The sequence below is a fragment of the Anser cygnoides genome, chromosome 25 (genome assembly GCF_040182565.1).
Source record: "Anser cygnoides isolate HZ-2024a breed goose chromosome 25, Taihu_goose_T2T_genome, whole genome shotgun sequence".
Lineage (NCBI taxonomy): Eukaryota > Metazoa > Chordata > Aves > Anseriformes > Anatidae > Anser > Anser cygnoides.
This window is the reverse complement of record NC_089897.1, coordinates 879,961-901,271: the sequence shown is the minus strand read 5'-3', so window position 1 is coordinate 901,271 and position 21,311 is coordinate 879,961. Positions and strand designations below refer to the sequence as shown.

General features: G+C 60.3%; 2 protein-coding genes across 3 annotated transcripts; one reads left to right on the top strand and one right to left on the bottom strand.

Annotated features, from left to right (window-relative positions):
* The first annotated feature begins 25 nt into the window (after positions 1-25).
* ADIPOR1 (adiponectin receptor 1) lies at positions 26-6,744 on the top strand. Of its 2 annotated transcripts, none has more exons than XM_066982847.1 (8): positions 26-115; positions 289-506; positions 1,066-1,182; positions 1,783-1,954; positions 2,741-2,853; positions 3,985-4,172; positions 5,410-5,603; positions 5,914-6,744. In XM_066982847.1, exons 2-8 carry the CDS (start codon positions 363-365, stop codon positions 6,081-6,083), a joined length of 1,098 nt encoding a protein of 365 aa, XP_066838948.1. In that variant the 5' UTR covers positions 26-115; positions 289-362; the 3' UTR covers positions 6,084-6,744. The 2 variants fall into 2 exon arrangements, with proteins under 2 accessions (XP_066838948.1, XP_047909647.1); XM_048053690.2 differs by having other exon boundaries at positions 2,667-2,853.
* Positions 6,745-8,344: 1,600 nt separating this feature from the next.
* On the bottom strand, positions 8,345-18,528 carry TIMM17A (translocase of inner mitochondrial membrane 17A). The gene is made up of 6 exons (XM_066982850.1): positions 18,405-18,528; positions 13,749-13,848; positions 12,284-12,347; positions 10,775-10,903; positions 10,272-10,382; positions 8,345-8,663 (listed from the first exon to the last, which is right to left on the bottom strand). The coding sequence occupies exons 1-6, from the start codon at positions 18,428-18,430 to the stop codon at positions 8,593-8,595; spliced, it is 501 nt and encodes a 166-aa protein (XP_066838951.1). The 5' UTR covers positions 18,431-18,528; the 3' UTR covers positions 8,345-8,592.
* Between the last annotated feature and the right edge of the window lie 2,783 nt (positions 18,529-21,311).

Genomic DNA, 21,311 nt, shown 5'->3' with positions numbered 1-21,311 from the left:
CCGGAACCGCGCGGCCCCCCGGCGGGGCGGGGCGTCGCTGCCGGAAGCGGCCCGGTCCCTCAGCGTCGCTTCCGGTGCCGCCGCCGCCGCCGCCCTGCGCGGGCTGTCGCGGCCGGTGAGTGCGGGCGGGGGGCGGCGCCGCGGGGCCGGCGGCGTCCTGGCCCTGAGCACGGCCGGAGCCGTCCCGGTGCCCCCGTGACCCCATCCGGTTCTTCCCGGTCCTCCCCCCGGTGCCGCCGGTCTCAGGCCCGGCCCGGCGCCGTTGACTCCGCTCCGTTCCCTCCGCAGCGCGGCGGCACGAGGACGCCGAGGGACCCGCACCGGCCCCCAGGAGCTTCGCCGCCGCCGCCGCCGCCGCCTCCATGGCGTCCCGCAAAGCCGCCGCCGCCGGGCCGGGCACGGGGCTGGCCGCCGCCGCCGGCCGGGAGAGAGTGCACCTGGAGCTGGCCGAGCTGGGGCCGCTGCTGGAGGAGAAGGGGGAGCAGGGAGCCGCCGGCCCGCCCAGCGTAAGCCGCCCTTCCCCGCGGGGGCCGCGCCGGGCGCCCACCGGGGGCAGCCCCGGGCCCGCCGGGGCGTTCGCCCCTCGTCCCGTGAGCGGCTCGGGGGGCGCGGGGCGCTGCGGGGCGCCGCAGGGAGCTTCGTCACCCGGAGGCTGCCCGGGCTGTGCCCCGGGGTGCCCAGGAGCTGCCCTCGCCCTTCGGTTCGGTGGCGCTTGGGGCTGGGAATCGCAGCCCCGAAAGGCGGAGGGAGAGGGGGACGGAAGGGACCGGGACTGGGCCAGGCCGGGCGGCGTTTCCCGGCGGCCTGACCCGGCTGGGCCTAGGGGCTCTGGGTCGTAAGGATGAAAATCCCCCGCGGTAATCCCGCCTTTAAACGAGGGTAAAGCGGGGATTAGGCTGCCCGAGACGGCCGAGGCAGGGCGGCGTTGCGTAAGCGGCGGTGACCGGTGGGTCCTGCCCGGCCCCCCGGGAGGGGACGAAGCCCCCTCGGGTGCTCGCGGAAAGGACTCGCTGCTCTCCGCGCGCCCGCGGCAGGAGCGGTTCCCTCCCGCATTTCTCCCCCTAGGCCGAGGACCCGCCGTGCCCGGCGGCCCGCGAGGAAGAGGAGGAGGTGGTTCGTGTGCTGACTCTGCCCCTGCAGGCTCACCACGCCATGGAGAAGATGGAAGAGTTCGTGTATAAGGTACGGGAGCTGCCGGGGACCCTGGTGGGCAGCAGGGGCTGCCCCCAGCCCCGTTGGGCCGGCAGCGACCTCGGGAGCACCCCCGGTGTCTCCGGCTGGGACCGGGATCACAAATCCTGTCGCTGGCTTTGCCGGATGCCTCCGCACCGCCCCGGGCAGAGCGGTGCCTGTGCCCGTGGTCGCCGCGTTTCGGCGAGCGGCGGCAAACGGCTGAAGCTCGGCACGGCTCTGTGCCAGCTGGGCTCCCTTTTCCCTGAGCAGGGCGGGAGGGAATTCCCCGCCGCAGAGAGCAGCCGCTGCCTCGGGGTGCCAAAGGGTTAAAGGCGGGGGTGGGAACCGTTAAAAGCAGGGGTGGGAACCGTCCCCGGGGACATGGGGAGCTGCCGCAGGATGCGGGTGGCGGAAGGGATCCCCAGGGGTGCCGGGTGTTGCGAAGGCCCAGCTTCCTCTCCCGGGGGAGAGCGACGGGGCCTCGGCAGCCGGGGCTGCGGGGGAGGCTCGCCAGCTCGCTCCGCACGCGCCTCGAGCTCCCGGGGCGAGTAAAGGCGACAGAGGTGCCCCGTGGGGCTGTCGGTGCCAGCGCAGGTCGGTGCGTTGCAGGTGTGGGAAGGGCGCTGGCGCGTGATCCCCTACGACGTGCTGCCCGACTGGCTGAAGGACAACGATTACCTCCTGCACGGGCACCGGCCCCCGATGCCGTCCTTCCGAGCCTGCTTCAAGAGCATCTTCCGGATACACACTGAGACGGGCAACATCTGGACGCACCTCCTGGGTGACTGGGGCAGCCCCGGGGCTGCGCGGCGCTTCCACGGGGCTGGAGCCGTGCTCGGCCCTAACGCGTGCACCGCGGGGTGGCCTTCTGGGGGGGGCAGGCTGGCGTGCGGGCCTTGGGGCTTGCTGCGTGTTCTCTCCGTGCCCGGGGCCTCCGGTTTAGGCTCACGTACCCCTGCCCGGTCCCGCGCACGCAGGCTGTGAGGTTTCCTGGAGCTGAGGGCGAAGGGAGGATGGGGCGCTGCCTTTCACCGGGGCCACGGCCTGAGCGTGGTGGCTTTGTCCGTGCTCAGCGGGGGCCGACGACTGCATCGGGTGGCCTCCGGCTGCGGGAGGGGCCCGGCCTGCACGGGGACTCAGAGGTCCGAGGCCTTTGGGTTGTGTCTGGGCTGCTGCTGCTGCGTGGCGGCTCTGCCGGAGCTCTGCAAGCGAGCTGCCCTGCTCCTTGGATGGAGAAACGCCTCCTGGGCAGGACAACGTCCCAAAAACCTTTCCCCAGGAACCCCAGGACGGGTCCAGGTTCTGCCTCGCAGAGCGCAGCCAGGCCCGCGATCCCCCCGCACAAACAGGGCGCAGCGTCTGCGAGGGAGGAGCCCCCAGAACCCCCTGAGCGTGGGGAGGGTCTGGTCCCGCCCTGTGTCCCTCGTGGGGACCCCGTGCAGGGCGTTCGGGGTCACCCTGCTCCCGCCTGACGTTCGGCGTCTTTCCCGCAGGTTTCGTGTTGTTCCTCTGCTTGGGGATCCTGACCATGCTGCGGCCCAACATGTATTTCATGGCTCCTCTCCAGGAGAAGGTGGTGTTCGGGATGTTCTTCCTCGGCGCCGTGCTGTGCCTCAGCTTCTCCTGGCTTTTCCACACCGTCTACTGTCACTCCGAGAAGGTCTCGCGGACTTTTTCAAAGTGAGTCAGCGCGAGCGGGGTCGTGCGGCCTCGGGGGAGGTTTTCACTTCTCCCAGCGCTTCCTCGTGGGAAGGGCTGCGCTCCGAAAGGTTCTGGGGGAAGGGAGCGCTCCCCGGATCCAGCGCGGGGTTCAGGAGCTGGATCCTGGGTGGTCTGCCCTGGGCCTGGGCGCCTTCCATCTGGCAGCTCCGCGGGAGCTGTGGTCTGCGAGGGCAGGGACCCGGGGGCTGCGGCTCTCGAGGGACCCTGTGCCCCTCGGGGCAGCGAGGTGAGGGGTCCCGGTCCCACCGGGCAGCCGCGGGGACCCAGCTGTTTTCGGTTTACCGCGTGTTTTCAGAAACTTTCCGTTGGATCCGATTTGGATCGAAACCAAATTGAAAGAAGCAAAACAAACGCGGTTCCCGGCAGAGTGGAAACGCTGGGCAGTAGCCAGCGCTTCCCTCTGGGGTCGGTGCTGCTCTCAGAGCTGAGCTCGCGTCAGCCCTCACGGCACAGGGAGGGCAGCAGCGAGGCTTCCAAACGAGGCCTGGCTCGCGCAGGTCTATCAGGGGCGTTTACTCGGGCGTTTTCTTGCCGAGCTCCTTCGCACGAACGCCGGAGCCCCCGCGGGCCGGCGGCTCCAGAACAACCTGTGCTGCAGCGCCCCGCGCAGAAACGTCCCCGTGCAGCGGGGGAGGCTCTCGCACGGCTGCTGCGCTGCTGGGATAATGCGCGCGGCGGCACTCTGGCGATCGAGCGGTTCCTGGGTCGATAGATCGAAAGCACTTTGCAGGGGAGGGTACCGGTGGAATCCGTACACCCGAGAGCTCGTGCCCGCTGCATCCTGTGCGCGGCGGTTGGAGCGCACGGCGTCTCCGGGCCCTTTCTGCCTGTCCAGCAAGCGCTCCTGCCAGCTCTGCTCGCGTCCCCAGAAGTCCCAGGTCCTTCATCCTGCCCCACGGTGTGCTGATGAGGCTCGGACAGCTCCTGCCTGGGCGCAGTTTCACCCCCGGGGCCTTGGCTGCCTCTCCGGCAGCGGTGGCTGCGTTTGGGTGCAGGCAGGGGCTGAGGGGCACCAGGCGCCAAGAGGAGGCGGGAGCGGGGCGGATTCTGGGGCTCACCGGCGCGCCTCTCGTTGCTCCCCGGCTGCAGGTTGGATTATTCAGGAATTGCACTGCTGATCATGGGGAGCTTCGTCCCCTGGCTCTATTACTCGTTCTACTGCTCCCCGCAGCCAAGACTCATCTACCTCTCCATCGTCTGCGTCCTGGGCATCTCCGCCATCATCGTGGCTCAGTGGGACCGGTTTGCCACCCCCAAGCACCGGCAGACAAGAGCAGGTAGGAGCGCTCTGTGCTCACCCCAAGCCCCCAGCCCCGGGAGGGAGCTCCGGGGAGGCGCTTTGGGCAGAAGCCGTCGTGTTGTGCTGCAGGCCCTGCGCTAGGGCAGGGCTCCGGGGTACCCCGAGGAGCTCCAAGCATCTGCAGAGTGAATTCCCCCGGAGCCTGCCCTGCTCCGCAGCAGGGAGGTCTCCCTCTGCCTCTTGTTGTGCTGGAGATTTGGAGCCTCCGCTGAGCAGGGCCCAGCTGCTTCTCCGAGCTCCTCCTGGCACTCGACAAGCCTGAGGTTTGGAGCAGGCGTTGTAAAAAACAGCCCCGTAAGTGGCGGCCGGGCAGCCCGGGGCTGTGCTGCGCGAAGCCGCCGTCTCCGGGAAGCGATTTGGCAGCGTGGAGCTGCAGCTCACCCAGAGAGGCAGAGATTCCCTCCTGTCCCCTGCCTGCTGCGCGCTGGCACCTCCTGCCTCCCTGGAGGCCCCGGGGCGAGGCTGCCTCCCCGCTCACGCCCCGCCAGGTGCCCTCTGAGCCGCTGAGACCGATCCCTCCAGCTTAAAGCAGCCTCGCTGAGCACCAGTGGGCGTGGAGGAACGCCCCCGCCCGTGCTTTTCTTCCCGGGGGGTCCTGCAGCAAAACGTCTCCCCGCTACGTGACGAGGGGGGGACGGTGCCGAGCTGGGGGCTGAGCGGCGCCGCTGCCGCGCGGCCCCCGTCAGCACAGCGTGCTGGGATCCTCGGAAGGGGACAGGGTGTGAGTGCCGGCCCCACCGTTACCCCCCGGCAGCGCTGGCCTCCGCGCGGTGGCACAGGTCGCTGCTGCCTGCTCCGGGACAGGGCTGCGCCGCTCCCCCCAGCACGAAACGAGCGCTGGGGGAGCTCCCTCCTGCCGCCAGCGCGAGCCGCGGCCTCTCCCCACGGGCGTCTTGCTGCAGTGCCGTTTGCTCTCTGCCGAGCTGATGAGATGTGAGACCTGAAAATTCCGGCACTGCTGATTAGCACCTTCCCCCCGGGGCTCTGAGCAGCCTCGCTGAATAAATGACTCCGGCGGCGTTGCTCCTGGGAGGGCCGGCGGGGCCACGCTCCTCGCGCTCGTGTGGCCGCGGGGCCGGCCCCGTCCGGAAGGGCCCCCCCGGCTCCGCAGGGCGAGCTCTGCCCAGCAGGCACTGGGGGCCAGCGCTGGTTTTGACTGGGAGGCGGCGTTACGGGTGAGCAGCGTCCTCCCTTTTGCCTCCTCTCCGCCGCAGGCGTCTTCCTGGGGCTGGGGCTGAGCGGCGTGGTGCCCACCATGCACTTCACCATCGCCGAAGGCTTCGTGAAGGCCACCACCGTCGGCCAGATGGGCTGGTTCTTCCTCATGGCCGTGATGTACATCACGGGCGCGGGGCTCTACGCCGCCCGCATTCCCGAGCGCTTCTTCCCGGGCAAGTTCGACATCTGGGTGAGTGGAGCGGGGGCTTCGGGGGCAGCTGGGGAGTGGGATCGAGGGTGGGGATCCTCGGGAACGTGGCTGGGGGTGTCCCGGTGCGCGCTGTCAGCCGGCCCTTAGACGGCTGCTGAAGGCAGGGCAGGGCTAAAGTACGGGGAGAAAACGCTGCCTGTGAGCAGCGAGGGGGAAAAGCCTGGGACAGTGCTGGGGTGGTGCCCGAGCACGGAGGAGGAGGAGGAGGAGGAAGGAGGAGGAAGAGTTCTTCCCGGCACTGCTTTGCCCCCTTTGGGCTGGCTCAGAGGGCTTTCTCGCTTCCCCGCAGTTCCAGTCGCATCAGATCTTCCATGTGCTCGTGGTGGCTGCAGCCTTCGTCCACTTCTACGGGGTGTCGAACCTGCAGGAGTTTCGCTACGGCCTCGAAGGGGGGTGCACAGACAACTCCCTCCTCTGAGAGCGCCTGGTTTTAGTACAAGCTTCCCAAGTGCTTTTTAAACTCTGTCTTTGCTAAAATCAAAGGAAGACTCAAAACTGGGTTGTTTTTAAAGAAAAAAAAAAAAAGAAACATTCTTTAGCAGAGTTCTGTCGACCAAATCCTCACCCCCTTCCCCGTGCGCTTCGGTGGGGCCCTGGCAGCCCCCCCCTGCCGCAGTGTTCCGGCCTCGCCTCCTCCAGGCCGTGTTCTGGCAGCCCCGAGGCCCCCCGCCCTGCCCAGGCGTGCTGATTTCCGAAAGCAGAGGGCGCGGGTGCCCCGCTCCCGGCACGGCCGAGCACCCCCCTCCCGAGCTCACCGCCGGAGCGAGCCGTCACGCACTACCAGGCCCAGGGCCGGAGATTTTTGCATTACCCCTCGCAGCAGAGCTGCCTTCCTGGGGGCAGCTCTGCGGCCCCCAGCGCTGCTGCCCAGGGCACAGGCACAGATTCACGTAAATTAAGTTTTAATGGTCTTTTTTTTTTTTTTTTTCCTTGACAAAATAATGTAAACATAAATGAGAGAATATTTAATATTTAATACTAAGCTTTAAAAAGACTTGCTGCCACCGCAGTGTACTCGGCTCCCTCGCTGTCTGTGGTAGTGAAGGAAGGACAGTGTTTTAGGGGAATGTAGAGCTGCTGTAGCTGATTGAAATAAAACGGTCAATAGTTCAGTGTCGTGCGAGCGGTGTCGGTCTCGTGGTTTTTTTTTTTGGGGGTGGTTGTAGCAAAGAACCTGCTCGAGCTGGCGGCTGCTTCTGGGGGGGGGGGGGGGGAGCACCCCCCCAGGAGCGCGGCCGCTCACCGGCAGCCAGGGCCAAGCGCCAGGAGCGGCCGCGCCGCGGGACCCTGCCTGCGGTGAGTCAGGACGGCCCCGGCGGAAAGAAAACAGGAAAGTGGGGTGCTGGGGGCAGGAAACCCTTCCCTGGGCACGTGGTGCACTGCGGGGCAGCGGGCCCTGCTGCCCTCCCTCCGTGGGCCCGCCGGGGGGAAGGAGGCGAGCCGTAAGCTCACGCTGCAGGGCAGAGGGCTCTCGGCCGGTCAGCACGGACGCCGCAACCCGGTTAGCGTGCGGGGCGTGAAGGACGGCACCCCAAATCGTGGCTTGCCCTTGGGCAGGAGCGTGCGAGTGACCGTCCAGCGCGGACGGTCACGGGGGATTAGAGGGGAAGAGCTGAGCTGAATAAAGCTCTTCTCCAGCAGCTGAAGCCCGTCACCTCACAGGGGGTGAGGGAGGAGTGCCCGCAGGGCCCCCGTGCCACCCGCGGCTCCTGTCCCTGCTGTCCGTCCTGTCCCTGCTGTCCGCCAGCCCCAGCAGCTGGGGGAGGGGGGCGGCTGCTGCTGCAGGTAGGCGCGTGCGGTGCCCCTGCCTGGGGCTGTCTGGATGGGGCCTGGCTTTGGGGACCGCAAAGGCAGGGCCCAGAAGGAGCCCCCAAAGCGGGGGGGCTGCTGGTCCCCTGCCGCAGCTCGGCCTCCAGCAGCTCCCGCGCACCCCGGTGCCCCGCGCAGCCAGAGCCAGCCCCCAGACGCTGCTGGGAGCGGCCACCCAGGATGTTCGGGCCGCTGCTTAATTACGGTCCACGAGCAACAGACGCCGCGTGCCCAGCCCCTGACGGCAGCCAGGAGAGGCCGGCGGTGCCGTGGGCGCAGGGGACACCCGGCGGCCTCCCTCCTGTGCCTGTGCAGCGCGAGCGAACCCTGTGCAGGCTGCCAGCGCTGCAGCAGCGAGGGCAGCGGCCCCAGCCCCTCCCGGCCCAGCACAGCCCGGAGGGCAGCGCGACAGCGCACGGCTCAGGGCAGAGGACAAAACCCTCGAGCTCTGGAGCCAGGGCGCAGGGCAGAGGCTGGCCCGGCCGCTGGGAGGCACGCGGAGCTGAACAACGCCCGGTGTGCTAATCCCAGAGGGAGCGCAGGAAAACGTCTGGTGACTAACGCAGCTTCGGCTACCCCCGGGAGGCTCCGCGCTGACGATGACCGTAATTTTCCCTCAACTACCAGAGACTTGCCCACTCTTCTGTGGCCGGGGTCTCAGCCGGGAATATTCAGTAACATTCACTTCATTCATTCATTACCTCCCAGGAATATTCACTTCAGGAGTGTAAAACTGCACGTAGATAACGCTTTTCCTCAAGCTGAAATCTGTGTAGCAACCTAAATCCAAAAGGGGAGAGGATAAATTCCAGATGCATTCACTGTGGACGGCTAATGCCACATCCCAGCAAAGACTCCACAGACATTCACTTCAGTCCATGTCCAAAGGATTACAAGACTCCATTTGGTCCTTATCTTAAATCTCCATGTATTCTACCAGACATGAATTAACATTACAGCAATGGAATCTATTACGAATAAATAGATCTGTCATCTTCTAACAGTTCTCCTGTGCAGCTTCACACTGACGAGTGCTGAAGGTCCTCTTGGCATGGTTTGTGTACGAGACTACCACTGGTGTAAAGACATACCGCATCTTGGTCCTCCAGCATTTTAAATTACAGCTCAGGTACAACAAGAACTAGCGAAATGAGGATAATCACTGGTATTGTCTGTAGTCGCCAAATGGAGAGGGCTGCAACTGGGAGGGATCGTCTGAAAACTGAGGGCCTGGGAATCGGGAGAAAGAAAAAAAGTCAAATAATAAATACGAAAAGATGAGACATTCTTCCTACTAAAAGCATGAAACACATTCACAGTGCTTTTCTTTAATATAAAGCCCTTCTAAAATTAACGAAGCCAATAACAAGACTTTACATTTTTTTTCCATTCAAAGAAGTTCGAGAGCTTTACACGTTGACAAGAGCCCCGTTCCCATAAGGCACGTATTTTTAGCTCCTTTACTGATCGGGAAATGAATCAGAGCAGCGAGAGGGAAACGTTTTCAGTCACCTAAAGGAGCTGGAAACCTATGCCTTACTGCCCTGCAGCTGAACCTGGCCGTTCTGTACAGGTCTACCCACGGTAACTCGCCCCACAACGAGGCAAGGCAGTGGAACGGAACGAGGCGCTGTGGAGCCAGCTTCCCGACTCCTCTTACCGACGTCCTGCTGGAGGGAAGCAACACGCTCATTGCATGCCAAGTTTAGAGAGAATAAATTGTAACGGACAGACGATACCCCTTCACTGAAGCAGGTTCATTTTAAAATGCTCTGGTATTAAGAACAGAAATTGTAACAATTTAGACTGAACAAAGAATGCCAGTGAGCAAACCCGAGAGAGGAATCCTATCAGGAATTAGTGGCTTGCCACTAATCCTTTCAACAGTAGCGGTTTTGTCTGTATTGCTCCCAAAACGAGGTGGGGCAATGGAGATATTAATTGTTTCACCCAGCCAAGTATTTACGCAAATGGTCACAGACTCCGCTCACTGACATCTCAGCTTGTGTTTTTCTTCGGAAAAAAAAAAGGGATACATGTTTTCGAGTGGTATTAAAAAAGAAAAACAAAGCACCAGCACTACCCCTCTTTGACATCTCCCCTCTGCATCCGCCTGCTGATCTTCACCTCCTCATTCAGGGTCACCCACACATCTGCACAGGGACCACAGCCGGCCTGCAGGAACCCGGCGTCTCGCACCCAACGTGCTGCTTCCTATTGCCTCAAACCTGTCCTGTCGCTCGCTGCCGCCTGAACTACTGCTGCCACCGCGTGTCAGGGCTGTGTGGATGCACCGGGGGACGGGGCAGAAGACCAGTTCCACAGTCTGGCACGTGGACATCGTCGCTTTCAGCCCCCACGGCGCCCGGCCACGCAGCGGGAAGGAGCAGCAAGAACCCGCAAGTCCTGCTTGGGCCTGAGTCAGCAGGACGGGGCTGGGGCGCCCGTTCCCGTAACACCACCCACGTCTGCACATTTTGCTCGGACGAATCCCAGGTATCTTCTCCACCCTCTGAAGCCCCGGAAAAGACCCACGTCCCACTGTGCCTGGAAACCCCCCGGTGCACCACACTCCTCTGCCTTTACGTTGCTGAGTGACAGCCGATCTTGCCGCTTCATTTAGACGTGGATTTCTCTAGAACCGTCATCCCACAGACAGAACGCTGGAAAGCTCTTGCATCATCACCAACGTGCGGCCCTCCCTTCACTTTTTACAGCCTTAGAAGCTGGGAATTGGCTGAGTAGATTTACTCCGTGATAAGAGTGATGACTGGAAGAGGCACATTAGTAAAGCCTGCACAATAAAAGCCTCGCGCTGCTGCAGTGATGGTTCCTTACCGTTAGGGAACTGTGTGGAGGCAAATCTTGTTAAGAGAATACCAGCTCCTTCAATTAAAGCTAGGAGAATTCCTCCCATTGCAGCAGATCCAACCATGGCAACAGGTCCATCTAAAAATAGAAGTACAAAACAACCCTTTTTTCAGCGCGTTACTTTGCATATTATAATTCTCTTTCTATAGTTATAATCTCTCCTATGGGCAGACTCAGAAGCAGTCATTTTGCATTCATTAAGCCTCGTTAGTATCATCAATAAAGAGATAATTACTAGGCAATTCTCCCCTTTCCTCAGGGAAACAAAAGAACAACGGTAATGTCTGAGAACATAATTATTACTTTCATTAGCACAGGACAAAAGTCTAAGATTATCTTTCAATTTCTCTCACAAAGTAAATTCCAGTTTGGGTATCGCACAATTCCGCTTTGCTGTAACGATGAGAACTGTACATTTAGAACACAGAAGCTTTTTCAATTACTGTGCTCCCGAGAGCTCAATTTCTTACTTCTGGCAGCTAATATGGCTCCAGTTAGGGCTCCGCTTGTGATTGAATTCCACGGATCTTCTTTACCTCTCATTCTGACCATACTGCAGTCAATCATGGAGAAGAGCCCTCCCCAGACAGCAAAGCTCCCTGTTGGAAAGTTGGAAAAAAGGCAAGACCAGGTTAGAGAAAGCAGGCAAGCAGCCGCCCTGCGGTCACGTCACCAAGAGGTGGTGTGGCGTTAGCACACTTTCAGACACATCCAATCTCAGCAAGAACCAACCACAGGTCAGAATCAATACTGAGACAAATTCTAAACTTGTCAAGCCACACACACGTTATACATACACATACATTTTAAACATAATCTCATTATTTCATATTTCATGACCAAAAGATTACCAAGCAGTGATTATAATGGAATTTGCATCCTAATAAAGATGGAATAGCTCAGGGAAAAAATAGCATATAGGAAAAAAATAATGTTTTAAATGTATTTCCTCATAGAGAATGATAGAGTAGTTTAGCACCTTATCCTAACGCTGCTTCTGGCACCTCAGGAGGTCAGGGCTGGTCTGTACGGTGTGGCAGACGTAAAGAGAACGTGACAGTTCTCAGAATGCAAATTCTGAAGTCATTTAACAATAACCGGTATTGTAAATGAAAATAAACGCTCATCCTCAGGCTCATTTTGGGAAAAATGTGTGACTTAGATTAAGTTCAACTCTCCTTAATTGGAGGTGTCTTAATGCCTTTGAAAGCTTGCTACCAGATGCGGAGCAGGAGGGTGAATTCCTCTCTCCGTGCAGCCACCACAGGCTGTGGCTGTAGAGCTTTTTCCGCCTGCGGCCCCGATTTCTCTGAGAGGTTCTGCTGCAGCCAACACGTTCCCCTGCTCGACATCACTCTCCCATTTTCCCCTTCTGCAATGTATTAATTCAATTTTCCTGACAGAAGAGCATCATGGCACAGAGCAGATCCTTAGGCTTACTCACTTTGATGCTGAGCCACCTTTAAGAGATCATAATGTCATTTTGACTCAAGCAGCAGGTTTGTGATTTTAGACATTTGTGCACGACATTCGTTAAAAAAAAAAAAAAGCCTGAAATGTACCTGGCTGACCTTAGGGGAAGTCTGAAATCCCAGCCAGATCCACCCACCTATTTCACTGTTTCTCCACGTCTGATGATTTCTCCTAATGAGCCAAGTTTGGTTACTTTAAAGCCATGCACACAAGGCACAGGCTCGCAGGCAGCTCTGCACAGAACTGGCTCGAATATGACAAAATGATTAACCCTGGCTTACCACTCCAGGAGCATAAGCATGTCTTCTCCACACCAAAACTAATTCTGGATGCAACAGAACCGTGTTTATTCTCTGCTTGGACTGACAAACCCTGGTGAAATGCATCTGGCCCGCTGGGAGGCAGCTCAGGTGTCCCTGCGCTGCCATCGCGTTACTTTCCCAGCCTGGGTGTTCTACCAACAGTCCATGGAAAGATGATGGCAACATCAACACGAAATTGCTTACCTCCCAGTTGCGGAGCTCTTGTTTTAATAGCTGTCAAACTTCCCCGCAGCCGGTGGTTTACCCCCTACAACAGAAGAGAAGGACAGAACGACAGAATGAAGCCTTACAGCCAAAATGTCTGCGTATAGCCCAGCCATGCCACAGGCCCAACCTGCTTCTAAGCACCTTCAATGGCCGTGATCAGGAGCTGACAGAAAATGCATTTTTACAGATACTTCACTATTTGTCACAGCTTTGCAATACACCTGGAAGCTACAAAACCGAAGCGCAGCCAGCAGTCACTACCTCAAACCATTTAAGTTCAAGGTTTGTCCGGCGGGCGTGGTGGGAGCTGAATGAGACATTTAAAGTTACACCTTTAGCAAGATGAGCACATTTATTTTTCATGTGTATAATTCTTTCTTCCTGACGCCTAGCCACTTCCCCCAGTTGGGCAGCTGGAGCAGCTGGTCCCCTTCTCATCAGCTCACTCTCAGCAGCCAAGAGGAGCACGCAATTCAAGTTTAAAAGGTGGTTCTGAGCCTTCTGTGTCAAACAGTAAATGTCATCCAGGAATTGCAACAGTAATTACTACGCGTTTCCTACACTGCGAAAGATTTAAAGAACGCTGGGAACACTCAAGTTTTGTTTTAGATACGAGCACTGAGAAGTGTGGACATGCTCACTTAACAAGTCTCACACAAATTTTAAATGTGGTTAAGCACATAATCCTGTTCCTGCTAAGCGTCTGCAGGATCTGACTAGTTTCGGAAAAAGTTATTTGATTTTATTCACGAAATTTACCTCAAACTGATAGTTTATTAAGAAGCTTTAGGCAATCAAATTGTCACACAGTAACAGCAAAAACCACTCTCAACTAAAAACCCTTTCATCCCTTTTAAGCCCTTTCCATAAAAGCCAGAGGAATGGTTTACAATGTTCAAGTAGAAGTCGGATTTTTATCAGAAATCTCTACAACGTGTTTGTGGTCAAAATTTTGCAGCAGAAAACTTGGAAGTGGGAACAACTGACCTGTGTTGCCTAAACTTCAACTTGCACGTCTATGCACACTTCTGCATTTAAACTGAAATTGCCTTTCAGATAAATCCAGTTACTGAAAAACGTTAACATTCAAATAAGAAATTAGTTACAGAAAGTTAACACTCCCTGCTACAAATCTGAAGGAGAAAAAGATTTTTCCTTTCACCGAGGGAGGGCAGCCAGCTGCAAGGGCCCCGCTGCTGCCGTCAGTGGAAGGGGGGAAGGCAGAACCTTAACCCAGGCAGACGACGGACCCCCCCGGATGCTGAGCCATTCACCCGATGGACGCTCGTGGTTTGGGTGAGTGACACGCAGCCCGTTCCTCAGCCCCGCTCTGTGGACAAGGATTTCCTCCACCTTACCTTCTGCTACCACGTTTCGCCGCTGACGGACAGAGGGAGCAGGGTTGTGCTCCTAATGCACTTTCTCCAATGGTTTTACTTACCACCGGGGAATTTCTGAAGCCCTTGATGGCTTGGAAAATGCCACCTCCTATCGCTCCCATGGTGAAAGCACCTCCGCAGTCATCTACGATCCTCCAGGGACTGTAACGAAAAACAGAGACGAAAATGCAACGCTGCACCACGCCACCCTGTGCGAGTAACTGCGAGGGATCCACCGCTCGCCCGTCCGGTGCATTCCTGGAGGAAATTCCCCATCCAAACAAACGTCCCGGTATCCAAAACCAGCGCGAGGACGCAGGAGCGCCAGGACGACTGCCCCATGTGCAGCTCGCGGAGCGGGCTGCGAGGACAGGCACGCGCAGGTGAGCAGCGACACGCGCTCGCGTCCACCCAGAGCCCAACAAGCTGCCTCCCCGGGCAGTCAGCGTCAGCTCTGCAAAGAACTGTTTGAACTCCTCTCACACGTGGCACCGAGACGCGTCTCCACCGTGGAAAACTTCTGCAGCATTCCAGCTACAGCCAGCTCTGCCCTGCTTGTGGCGTGTAAATAACTCGGAATTTACTCTTCTCATTCTCATCTCGACCTACGGAAAACGGCGGTGGCAAACTCAAACAAGACAGCCCACAGGAGAACAAAACGCTGCTTTCCGGAGCTACTCACACTTTTCTTTAGTTCTGGTTGTTTGAACGGGAGACTTCAAAGTCATCTTTTGTTAAACTGGAAAGGTTTTTCTGATGCACCCCGGGCCTTTGAAGTTCATTGCAACAAACCCCAGGAACGCTCACGCAGCGCTAGGCGGCGGTGCCAAGCCTGCAGCCCCACGGAGCGCAGGAGGAGGCGCCTTCCTCTCGGCAAAGGCTTCCAACCACGGAGAGCCGGGCTCTAATTTGGGGCTCGCCGTCCCCTGCGGCCCGCTGCCCTGTAATTCTCCGTCACCGAACACCTCCCGAGCTGGGCGAGCAATGCAATGAGCTGCGCTGCCGCTGCTGGGAATTTTGCAGCGTATGCACAGAGTTATTCCGTTTCTTTCATCTTACACCAAAATCCGTCGGCCACAGCTGCTGCACAGGCAGCCACCAGCAAGCCGAGCAGAAGGCAGGCTGCGGCAAGATGCGCGCTCACAAAGCTGAACCCGACGGCAAGCCCCATGTGCAGGTTAGCAAATCCTGCACCAAGAGCCATCACGGGTACGAGCATCAGTGTGCTTCTCTGAGCTCCCTCTGGATTTTGTGCTTCTGCTCCTGAGAGCTCCCTGCAGCACCCAGCTCTGCGGTCCCGCACACGAGAGCACATCTCCATCCACCCACCTGCCTTGGATCCGCCACTTCTCTGTTCCACAGGATACCTAAAAGCTCTTTGCTGAAAGGCAGGAACACAGCTCCTCTTTTCCCCTGACCACCTGCTACGCTGCACATTTTGCCACGGGTTTTTATTTGCCATGGGTTTTTATTTGCTTCCTGCAAAAAATCTTTTTGTTCCCTCTGCCTAAAGGCCGCCCCGGGCTCCTTTCTCACTTCCACGACCCGTTCCCGACCCGCTCCCGTTCCCCACCTCCGCAGTCCCCGCACCGAGGTGGCGTCACCAGCTCCGCACGCCGGAGCGAAGGTGAATTGCTGCCTTGCACGTGACGCTGCTCCGCACGTTGACTTCGGGTCAGAGTCACTCGGTTTTGCGGAGGCACCGGGATCCCACCCGCACCACCAGCACCACTGCCGGAGGCCCAAACCCACACCGACGCGGACAGCACTCAGCGGCGGAACGAGGGGACGTCCTCCCACCAGGCATCGCCCTTCCTTTTTACTGCCCTGCCTGGCACGTGCTTTCATCTCACGTTCCTAACAAATCCCCTCCAGTTCTGATGAAATTAAATAATTTAGCCCCGTTTTATACTTTATTTTCCTTCTACAAAGCCCCCTATTTCCCATGTGCAATGATCGGGAAGGGTTGCGGGCACGCTGTTGTCAGATCTGCCAAGATGAAAAGCTTCCATCTCTTTCTTCTCAGCGTTTTTTCTTCTCCTCTCTGTGCCTCCTGTCCAGATTTTGATCTACTGTTATGAATAAAACATCTCATCACAACTCTCTGCCTTTGTTCGCTTGTTAAGAGCGATCTTGTTAAAAGGCTTTCTGGAAATCTAAATAGATTATGTAAAGTGGTCTTCCTCTACCCACAAGGTCAAAGAATTCCAATTTAGCAAATTGTGACTGTTCTTTACAGAAGCTTCATTAATTAGACCCCAATCACGGAGTGCTCGCCTAGATTTTTTCCATCTTCAACCCTCCTTCAGAGGTAAAGCTCGTTAGTTGTTACCTTTGGGGTACTTAATTTTCCTCTTAAACTATCCTCCAAGCCTCCGCAGGAGCAGCTTTTGAACGAGAAAACGTCTTTGATACCAGCACTGCTATTTCACGTCAGCGCCTCTGAACTCCCGGACAGGCGCCGGACGCATCGGAAAGCTGACACAAAACACCCCACGGCCCCGGCAGTGCTCGACCTCAGCAGAGGAGAGAATCAGAAGAAAAGAGATTATTCCATTATTATTTGGCACTTATCTGCAAGCTTAATGTTACTGTTACTTCTTTCCCCGGCTTTAAGGATGCCCCTCAGAGCAGGGAAACGGGCTCAGCGCAACGTGCGAGACGAGGCCGGGTTCCTACAGCAGCAGCAGCAGCACTCGGATGGCAACCAGGGCTGACGGTGAACAATTTCGGGATCAGGAGAGCAGCTGCACAACAATTTCGGGATCAGGAGAGCAGCTGCACAACGCCGGGCTGCCCCAGCACAGCCAGGAGCCAGCTCGGGCAGGGGGAGGCCGAGGGTGCCCCACGCCTCGGGACGGGTCCCGGGGGAACCGCATGGGGCTGGGGGGGGATGGAGATAACGGGGCGAAAAGCAGGTAATGGGGTGAAATGTAGTGTGGGGCCCCAGCAGCCGGGAAAAGAGGTGGTGAGGGGCCTGAGGGGAAGACATGAGTAGAAACTGAGGCCCCTTGGTTTGTTCAGCCCAGAGCAGAGCAGGCCGAGGGGAGGCCTCATGGCGGCCTGCAGCTCCCTCACAGGGAGCGGAGGGGCAGGTGCTGAGCTCTGCTCTCTGGGGACAGCGACAGGACCCCAGGGATGGAGCCGGGACAGGGGAGGGTCAGGCTGGGCGTTAGGGACAGGTTCTGCAGAAAGAGCAGTCGGGCGTTGGGACGGGTTGCCCAGGGAGGTGGGGGAGTCACCGTCCCTGGGGGTGCTCAAGGAGAGGTCGGGCCCGGTGCTTGGGGACAGGGTTCAGTGGTGACACTGGTGGGGGGGGGGACGGTTGGACCGGGTGATCTTGGCGGGCCTTTCCAGCCTTAATGATTCCTGATTCTGCGAGAGGTGGCTGGGCACTGGGACAGGCCCCCCAGGGACGTGGGCACGGCACCGAGCTGCCGGAGTTCAAGAAGCGTTTGCACAACGCCCTCGGACATTCGAGTCCAGAGGAGGGCCGTGAAGACGCTCAGAACCTCAAGCACCTCGCCTGAGGGAGCTGGGGACGGTCGGCCTGCAGAGGGCCCCAGGGTGACCCCACTGCGGCCTCTCAGTACTTAAAGGGGGCTTATGAAAGGGATGGAGGAGGACTCCTTTGGGAAGGAACAGCCGCACGTATCGGTACAGGCTGGGGGACGACCCTGCTGAGGAGGAGCTCTGTGGAGAAGGCCCCGGGGGTCCTGGTGGACGACAGGTTGGCCATGAGCCACCAGTGCGCCCTCGTGGCCAAGAAGGCCGAGGGGATCCTGGGGTGCATTAAAAGGAGCGTGGCCAGCAGGTCAGGGGAGGTGATCCTCCCCGGTACGAGAACGACAGGGATCTCCTGGATCCAGCGGGGGGCCACAAAGGTGTTACGGGGCCTGGAGCATCTCCCCTGGGAGGAGAGGCTGGGAGACCTGGGGCTGTTCAGCCTGGAGAAGAGAAGACTGAGAGGGGATCGCATCGATGTGTATAAATACCTGAGGTGTGGGAGGCAGAGGGATTGGGCCAACCTCTTTCAGTGGTTTGTGGGGGCAGGACAAGGGGCAACGGCCACAGAACGGAGCCCAGGAATTTCCGCACCAACACGTGAAAGAACTTCCCGGTGAGGGTGACGGAGCCCCGGCACAGGCTGCCCAGGGAGGCTGCGGGGTCTCCTTCTCCGGAGATATTCCAGGCCCGTCCGGACGCCTCCCCGGGCAGCCTGCTGTAGGCAGCCGGCTTTGGCAGGGGGGCTGGACCCGGTGAGCTCGGGAGGCCCCTGCCGGCCCCCGCAGTTCTGTGACTCCTTATTCAGGTACCGCGGGCGGCGAGGCGCGGAACAGGCTGCCCGCAGGGGCTGCGGCTGCCCCGGCCCCGGCGGCGCCCACGACCGGGCTGTGCGGGACCGCGGCCAACCCCCGCGGCGGCTGCCGCCCGTGCCCGTGCCCGTGCCCGTGGGGGCCGGCCGGTCCCGGAGCCCCCCCGGAGCCCCCCGAGCCGCCCCGTGAGGCTGTGGGGGGGGGGGGCCCGGAAGCGCGGGGCGGCGGCGGCCATGGCGGCGCCTCCAAGGTCACCTCCCCCCCCCTCCCCCTCCCTTCCCGCCGCCCGAGCCCCCCCCCCCCGGCTCCCTCCCCCCCCCCCCTCCCTCCCGGCGCGCGCGCCCCGAGCCCGCCGAAGCCCCACGGCCGCCGCACGCGCCCGCCCCGCGCCCGGCCGCTCACCAGGGCTCGCGCGCGTACTCCTCCATCTTCGCACGCGCCGCCGGCCGCGCCCGCCCCCGCTCCGGTCCCCCGCCGCGCGATTGGCCCGCCGCGCCGCCCCTCGTCCCGCTCCTCCAATGGGAGAGGGGGGGCGGGACTAAGGGGTGCGCTGAGGTGGCTGCGCGTGCGCCGTGCGGCGCTCAGGGCTCTCTGGGAGGTGCGGAGGGCGGGCGGTGGGCACGGGGGCGGCCCTGCTGCCGCTGCCCCGGGTGCCTGGCGCCGGGCCGTCAGCGGAGGCGGTGGCCCTGGGGCCGCTCCTGCGGGCGGGCAGCTCGCAGGGCTGCGAGCCCTCCGTCCCGCAGCCCTCCGGGAGGCAGCTCAGAGCCGCAGAACTCACCCCCGTGCTGGCAGCGAACGCCGGGGCAGCCCGCGAAGCCCCGGAGCTTTCCCCCGTCCGTGTTTGCGAGCGCTCTGGTTGTAAAGGGCTCGGTCTTTTCACGCCCCTAATTTAACTGTAGCCTCTCCTGTAGGACGGCGAGTTGCTCAGCCGCAGCGGGCAGCGTGGATTGCGCACCAAGCACCAGCGAGGCACCTAATCGCTCTAATAAATCAGGGGCTGAAGCGATGGAAAGGAGCTGAAACGCCCCAGCGGCCTCAGCTTGCTGTTCAGGCGGCTGTCCGGGGGTCCTCGGGGACTTGGGGGTCCTCGGGGACTTGGGGCTCCGCTCCCCCCCTTCAGGCGGGACGGGAGCGGGGCGATGCAGCGATGGAGGCCGCCGGGAGGTGGTGGTGTGGCTTCGGGAAAGGCGAGGGGAAGGCAACTGGGGGAAAGCTCGGCCTTGTCCCAGCTGCTGTGCCCCGGGAGGGCCGGGCAGCAGCTCCCTGCGCTTACACCCTCCTCGTTGCTGTCACCAGGCCGGCACCGAGCCGTCCCTTCTGGGGGTGGCAATTTCCTGGTGGCTCGCGGCCTTTCCCCTAGCCGGTTAGGGGCTAATTGCGTCAGGCCGAAGGGTCGTTCTCTGTCCGTCCCCTTCAGGCTGCCGGAGAGCTCTCAAGGGACCCAAAACTCTCCCCACGGTGGCCAGAGTCGCCAAAGGGACTTCCCGCAGCCCGGCCGGGGACGGCGGGGGGGACCCCGGGCAGGCTGCAGGGAGCTGCCCAAGGGCTCTCAGAATTCCCCTGCGGCCAGGAGCCGCTTGCTTTCCCCACGTGTAATGGCTGTTCTGCGCTTCCCTCGCTCTCATGTGCATTTTGGGAACTTTGCGGGGGAAGGATCTGTGCGAAGTTGCAGTTGGGTTGGGAGAGGAGAGCTGCAGCAGCGCGCCCCAGGGCGGCTGCGTGCCGCAGGCGGGCAGGGCAGGGCAGGGAGCTGCCGCTCGCCGTCCCGAGGAAGACACTACAAAATGAGAAGATCACTGGTTCGGCCTTTCCCCCTGCGGGCTCCGAAGGAAGGGGCCGATAGAGCAGCCTGGAGGAATCCATCCGTTTTGCGGTTGTGCTCCAGCAGCTGATAGGAGGAACCAGAGGAAGGCAGAGGGCCGCGGGGTGGTGGCACAAGAGGTGGGAGCACCGAGAGCTCTGCCAGACCCCGCGGGGGTGCCTGGAAAAGGCGCTTCCTCCTGCTGCCTCGGCTCCTCGCCGCTGAGACGCGGCTGCTAACGCTGCTGCTAACGCTGCTGCGCTCCTTGCGTGGGGCGGAAACGCCGATCGGTGCCTCCGGGGCGCTCGGTTGCTATGGGGATGGGGATCCTGAGAAGTGCAGAGGCTGGGGAGCCTCGGTGAAGATTCCAAGTTGCTGGAGCTCCGCCGTGCCGTGCTGTGCCATGCCGTGCTGTGCCATGCCGTGCTGTGCCATGCTGCACCATGCCATTCTGTACTGTGCCGTGCCGTGCCATACTGCACTGTGCTGCGCCATGCCGTGCTGTACCGTGCTGTGCCATGCCGTGCTGCACTGCATGGTGCCGTGCCACACTGCGCTGTACTGTGCAGTGCCATGCTGCACTGTGCCGTGCTGCACCGTGCCGTGCCGTGCTGTGCTTTGCTGTGCCGTATCGCACTGCGCTCTCCCACCTGGCCGAGCCTCAAGGGGCCGGCATCAATCCCGTGGTGGCCGCAGCACGCAGCCCCCGCCCGGTCCCGGTTGCTGCTGGCCCACGAAGAGCAGCGCACGTCTCCAGAGCACCTCTTATTCCCGGGTGAAAACTAGATTTTCTTTCCAGCGTTTCCTTTCTTAAGGCACTGAGAGCTCTGTGGAATACGGCGCGTTCGAGAGCTGCGCTGCCATCCCCTTTAAAAAGAGACGAGTGACAGCCGAGATGAGTTCCACTGAGACCTCCTGCTACAAACTGACAGGTCTGGGGAGACCCCGCTCCTCTCCCTGCCTTCCTGCTCTTGCCGAAGGGCCTCCGCTAATGAAGGGACATTCCTCTGCAAGGCTCTGGCTGTCACCTCTGCGCAGGCAGCTCTGCAGCTCAGCGGAGGAGAGCCCAGCAGACACGGACCCGCAGATCAGGGGCGGATGCGTGGGGCCTCAGGAGCACCTCAGGGCCCTGAGCACACAGCTCCTGGGGGAGCTCGATGTCTGGCGCCCCTCAGCACAGCAGTCAGGGTCTAGGAGCAAAAACAGAGTATCAGTGGTGATTTTATTCAACCAAAACCAGATTTGCAGTACTGGAAGCAGTCATGAAGCACTAAAACCAGTTTTTGCTGCCCACCCCATGCTCGACAGTGGGAAGCGAGGGGGAGGAGGAAATCTCAGGAGATTGCCAGTGAGGTCCCTCGCTGTTCAGTCTTGTCTTCAATCTTTCATTTAGGACCTCGGCACAGGCCTGCGGGGCGCTGGTAGCTTTTCTGATCGTGCCAAGTTTTCTGGAACTGCTGCAGTCAGTACAGATGGGGATCGGGGGATCAGGGAGATAAAAGTGATGG

What these genes read in the sequence shown, in the direction of transcription:
- ADIPOR1 (XM_048053690.2), top strand. Translation starts at nt 363, where the DNA reads ATGGCGTCCCGCAAAGCCGCCGCCGCCGGGCCGGGCACGGGGCTGGCC. An exon ending in GAGCCGCCGGCCCGCCCAGC is followed by an intron (nt 507 to 1,065) that starts GTAAGCCGCCCT and finishes TTCTCCCCCTAG; the next exon opens with GCCGAGGACCCGCCGTGCCC. An exon ending in CATCTGGACGCACCTCCTGG is followed by an intron (nt 1,955 to 2,666) that starts GTGACTGGGGCA and finishes TCTTTCCCGCAG; the next exon opens with GTTTCGTGTTGTTCCTCTGC.
- TIMM17A (XM_066982850.1), bottom strand. Translation starts at nt 18,430, where the DNA reads ATGGAGGAGTACGCGCGCGAGCCCTG. An exon ending in GAGTACGCGCGCGAGCCCTG is followed by an intron (nt 13,849 to 18,404) that starts GTGAGCGGCCGG and finishes TTTTCGTTACAG; the next exon opens with TCCCTGGAGGATCGTAGATG. An exon ending in CTCCACACAGTTCCCTAACG is followed by an intron (nt 8,664 to 10,271) that starts GTAAGGAACCAT and finishes CCCGATTCCCAG; the next exon opens with GCCCTCAGTTTTCAGACGAT.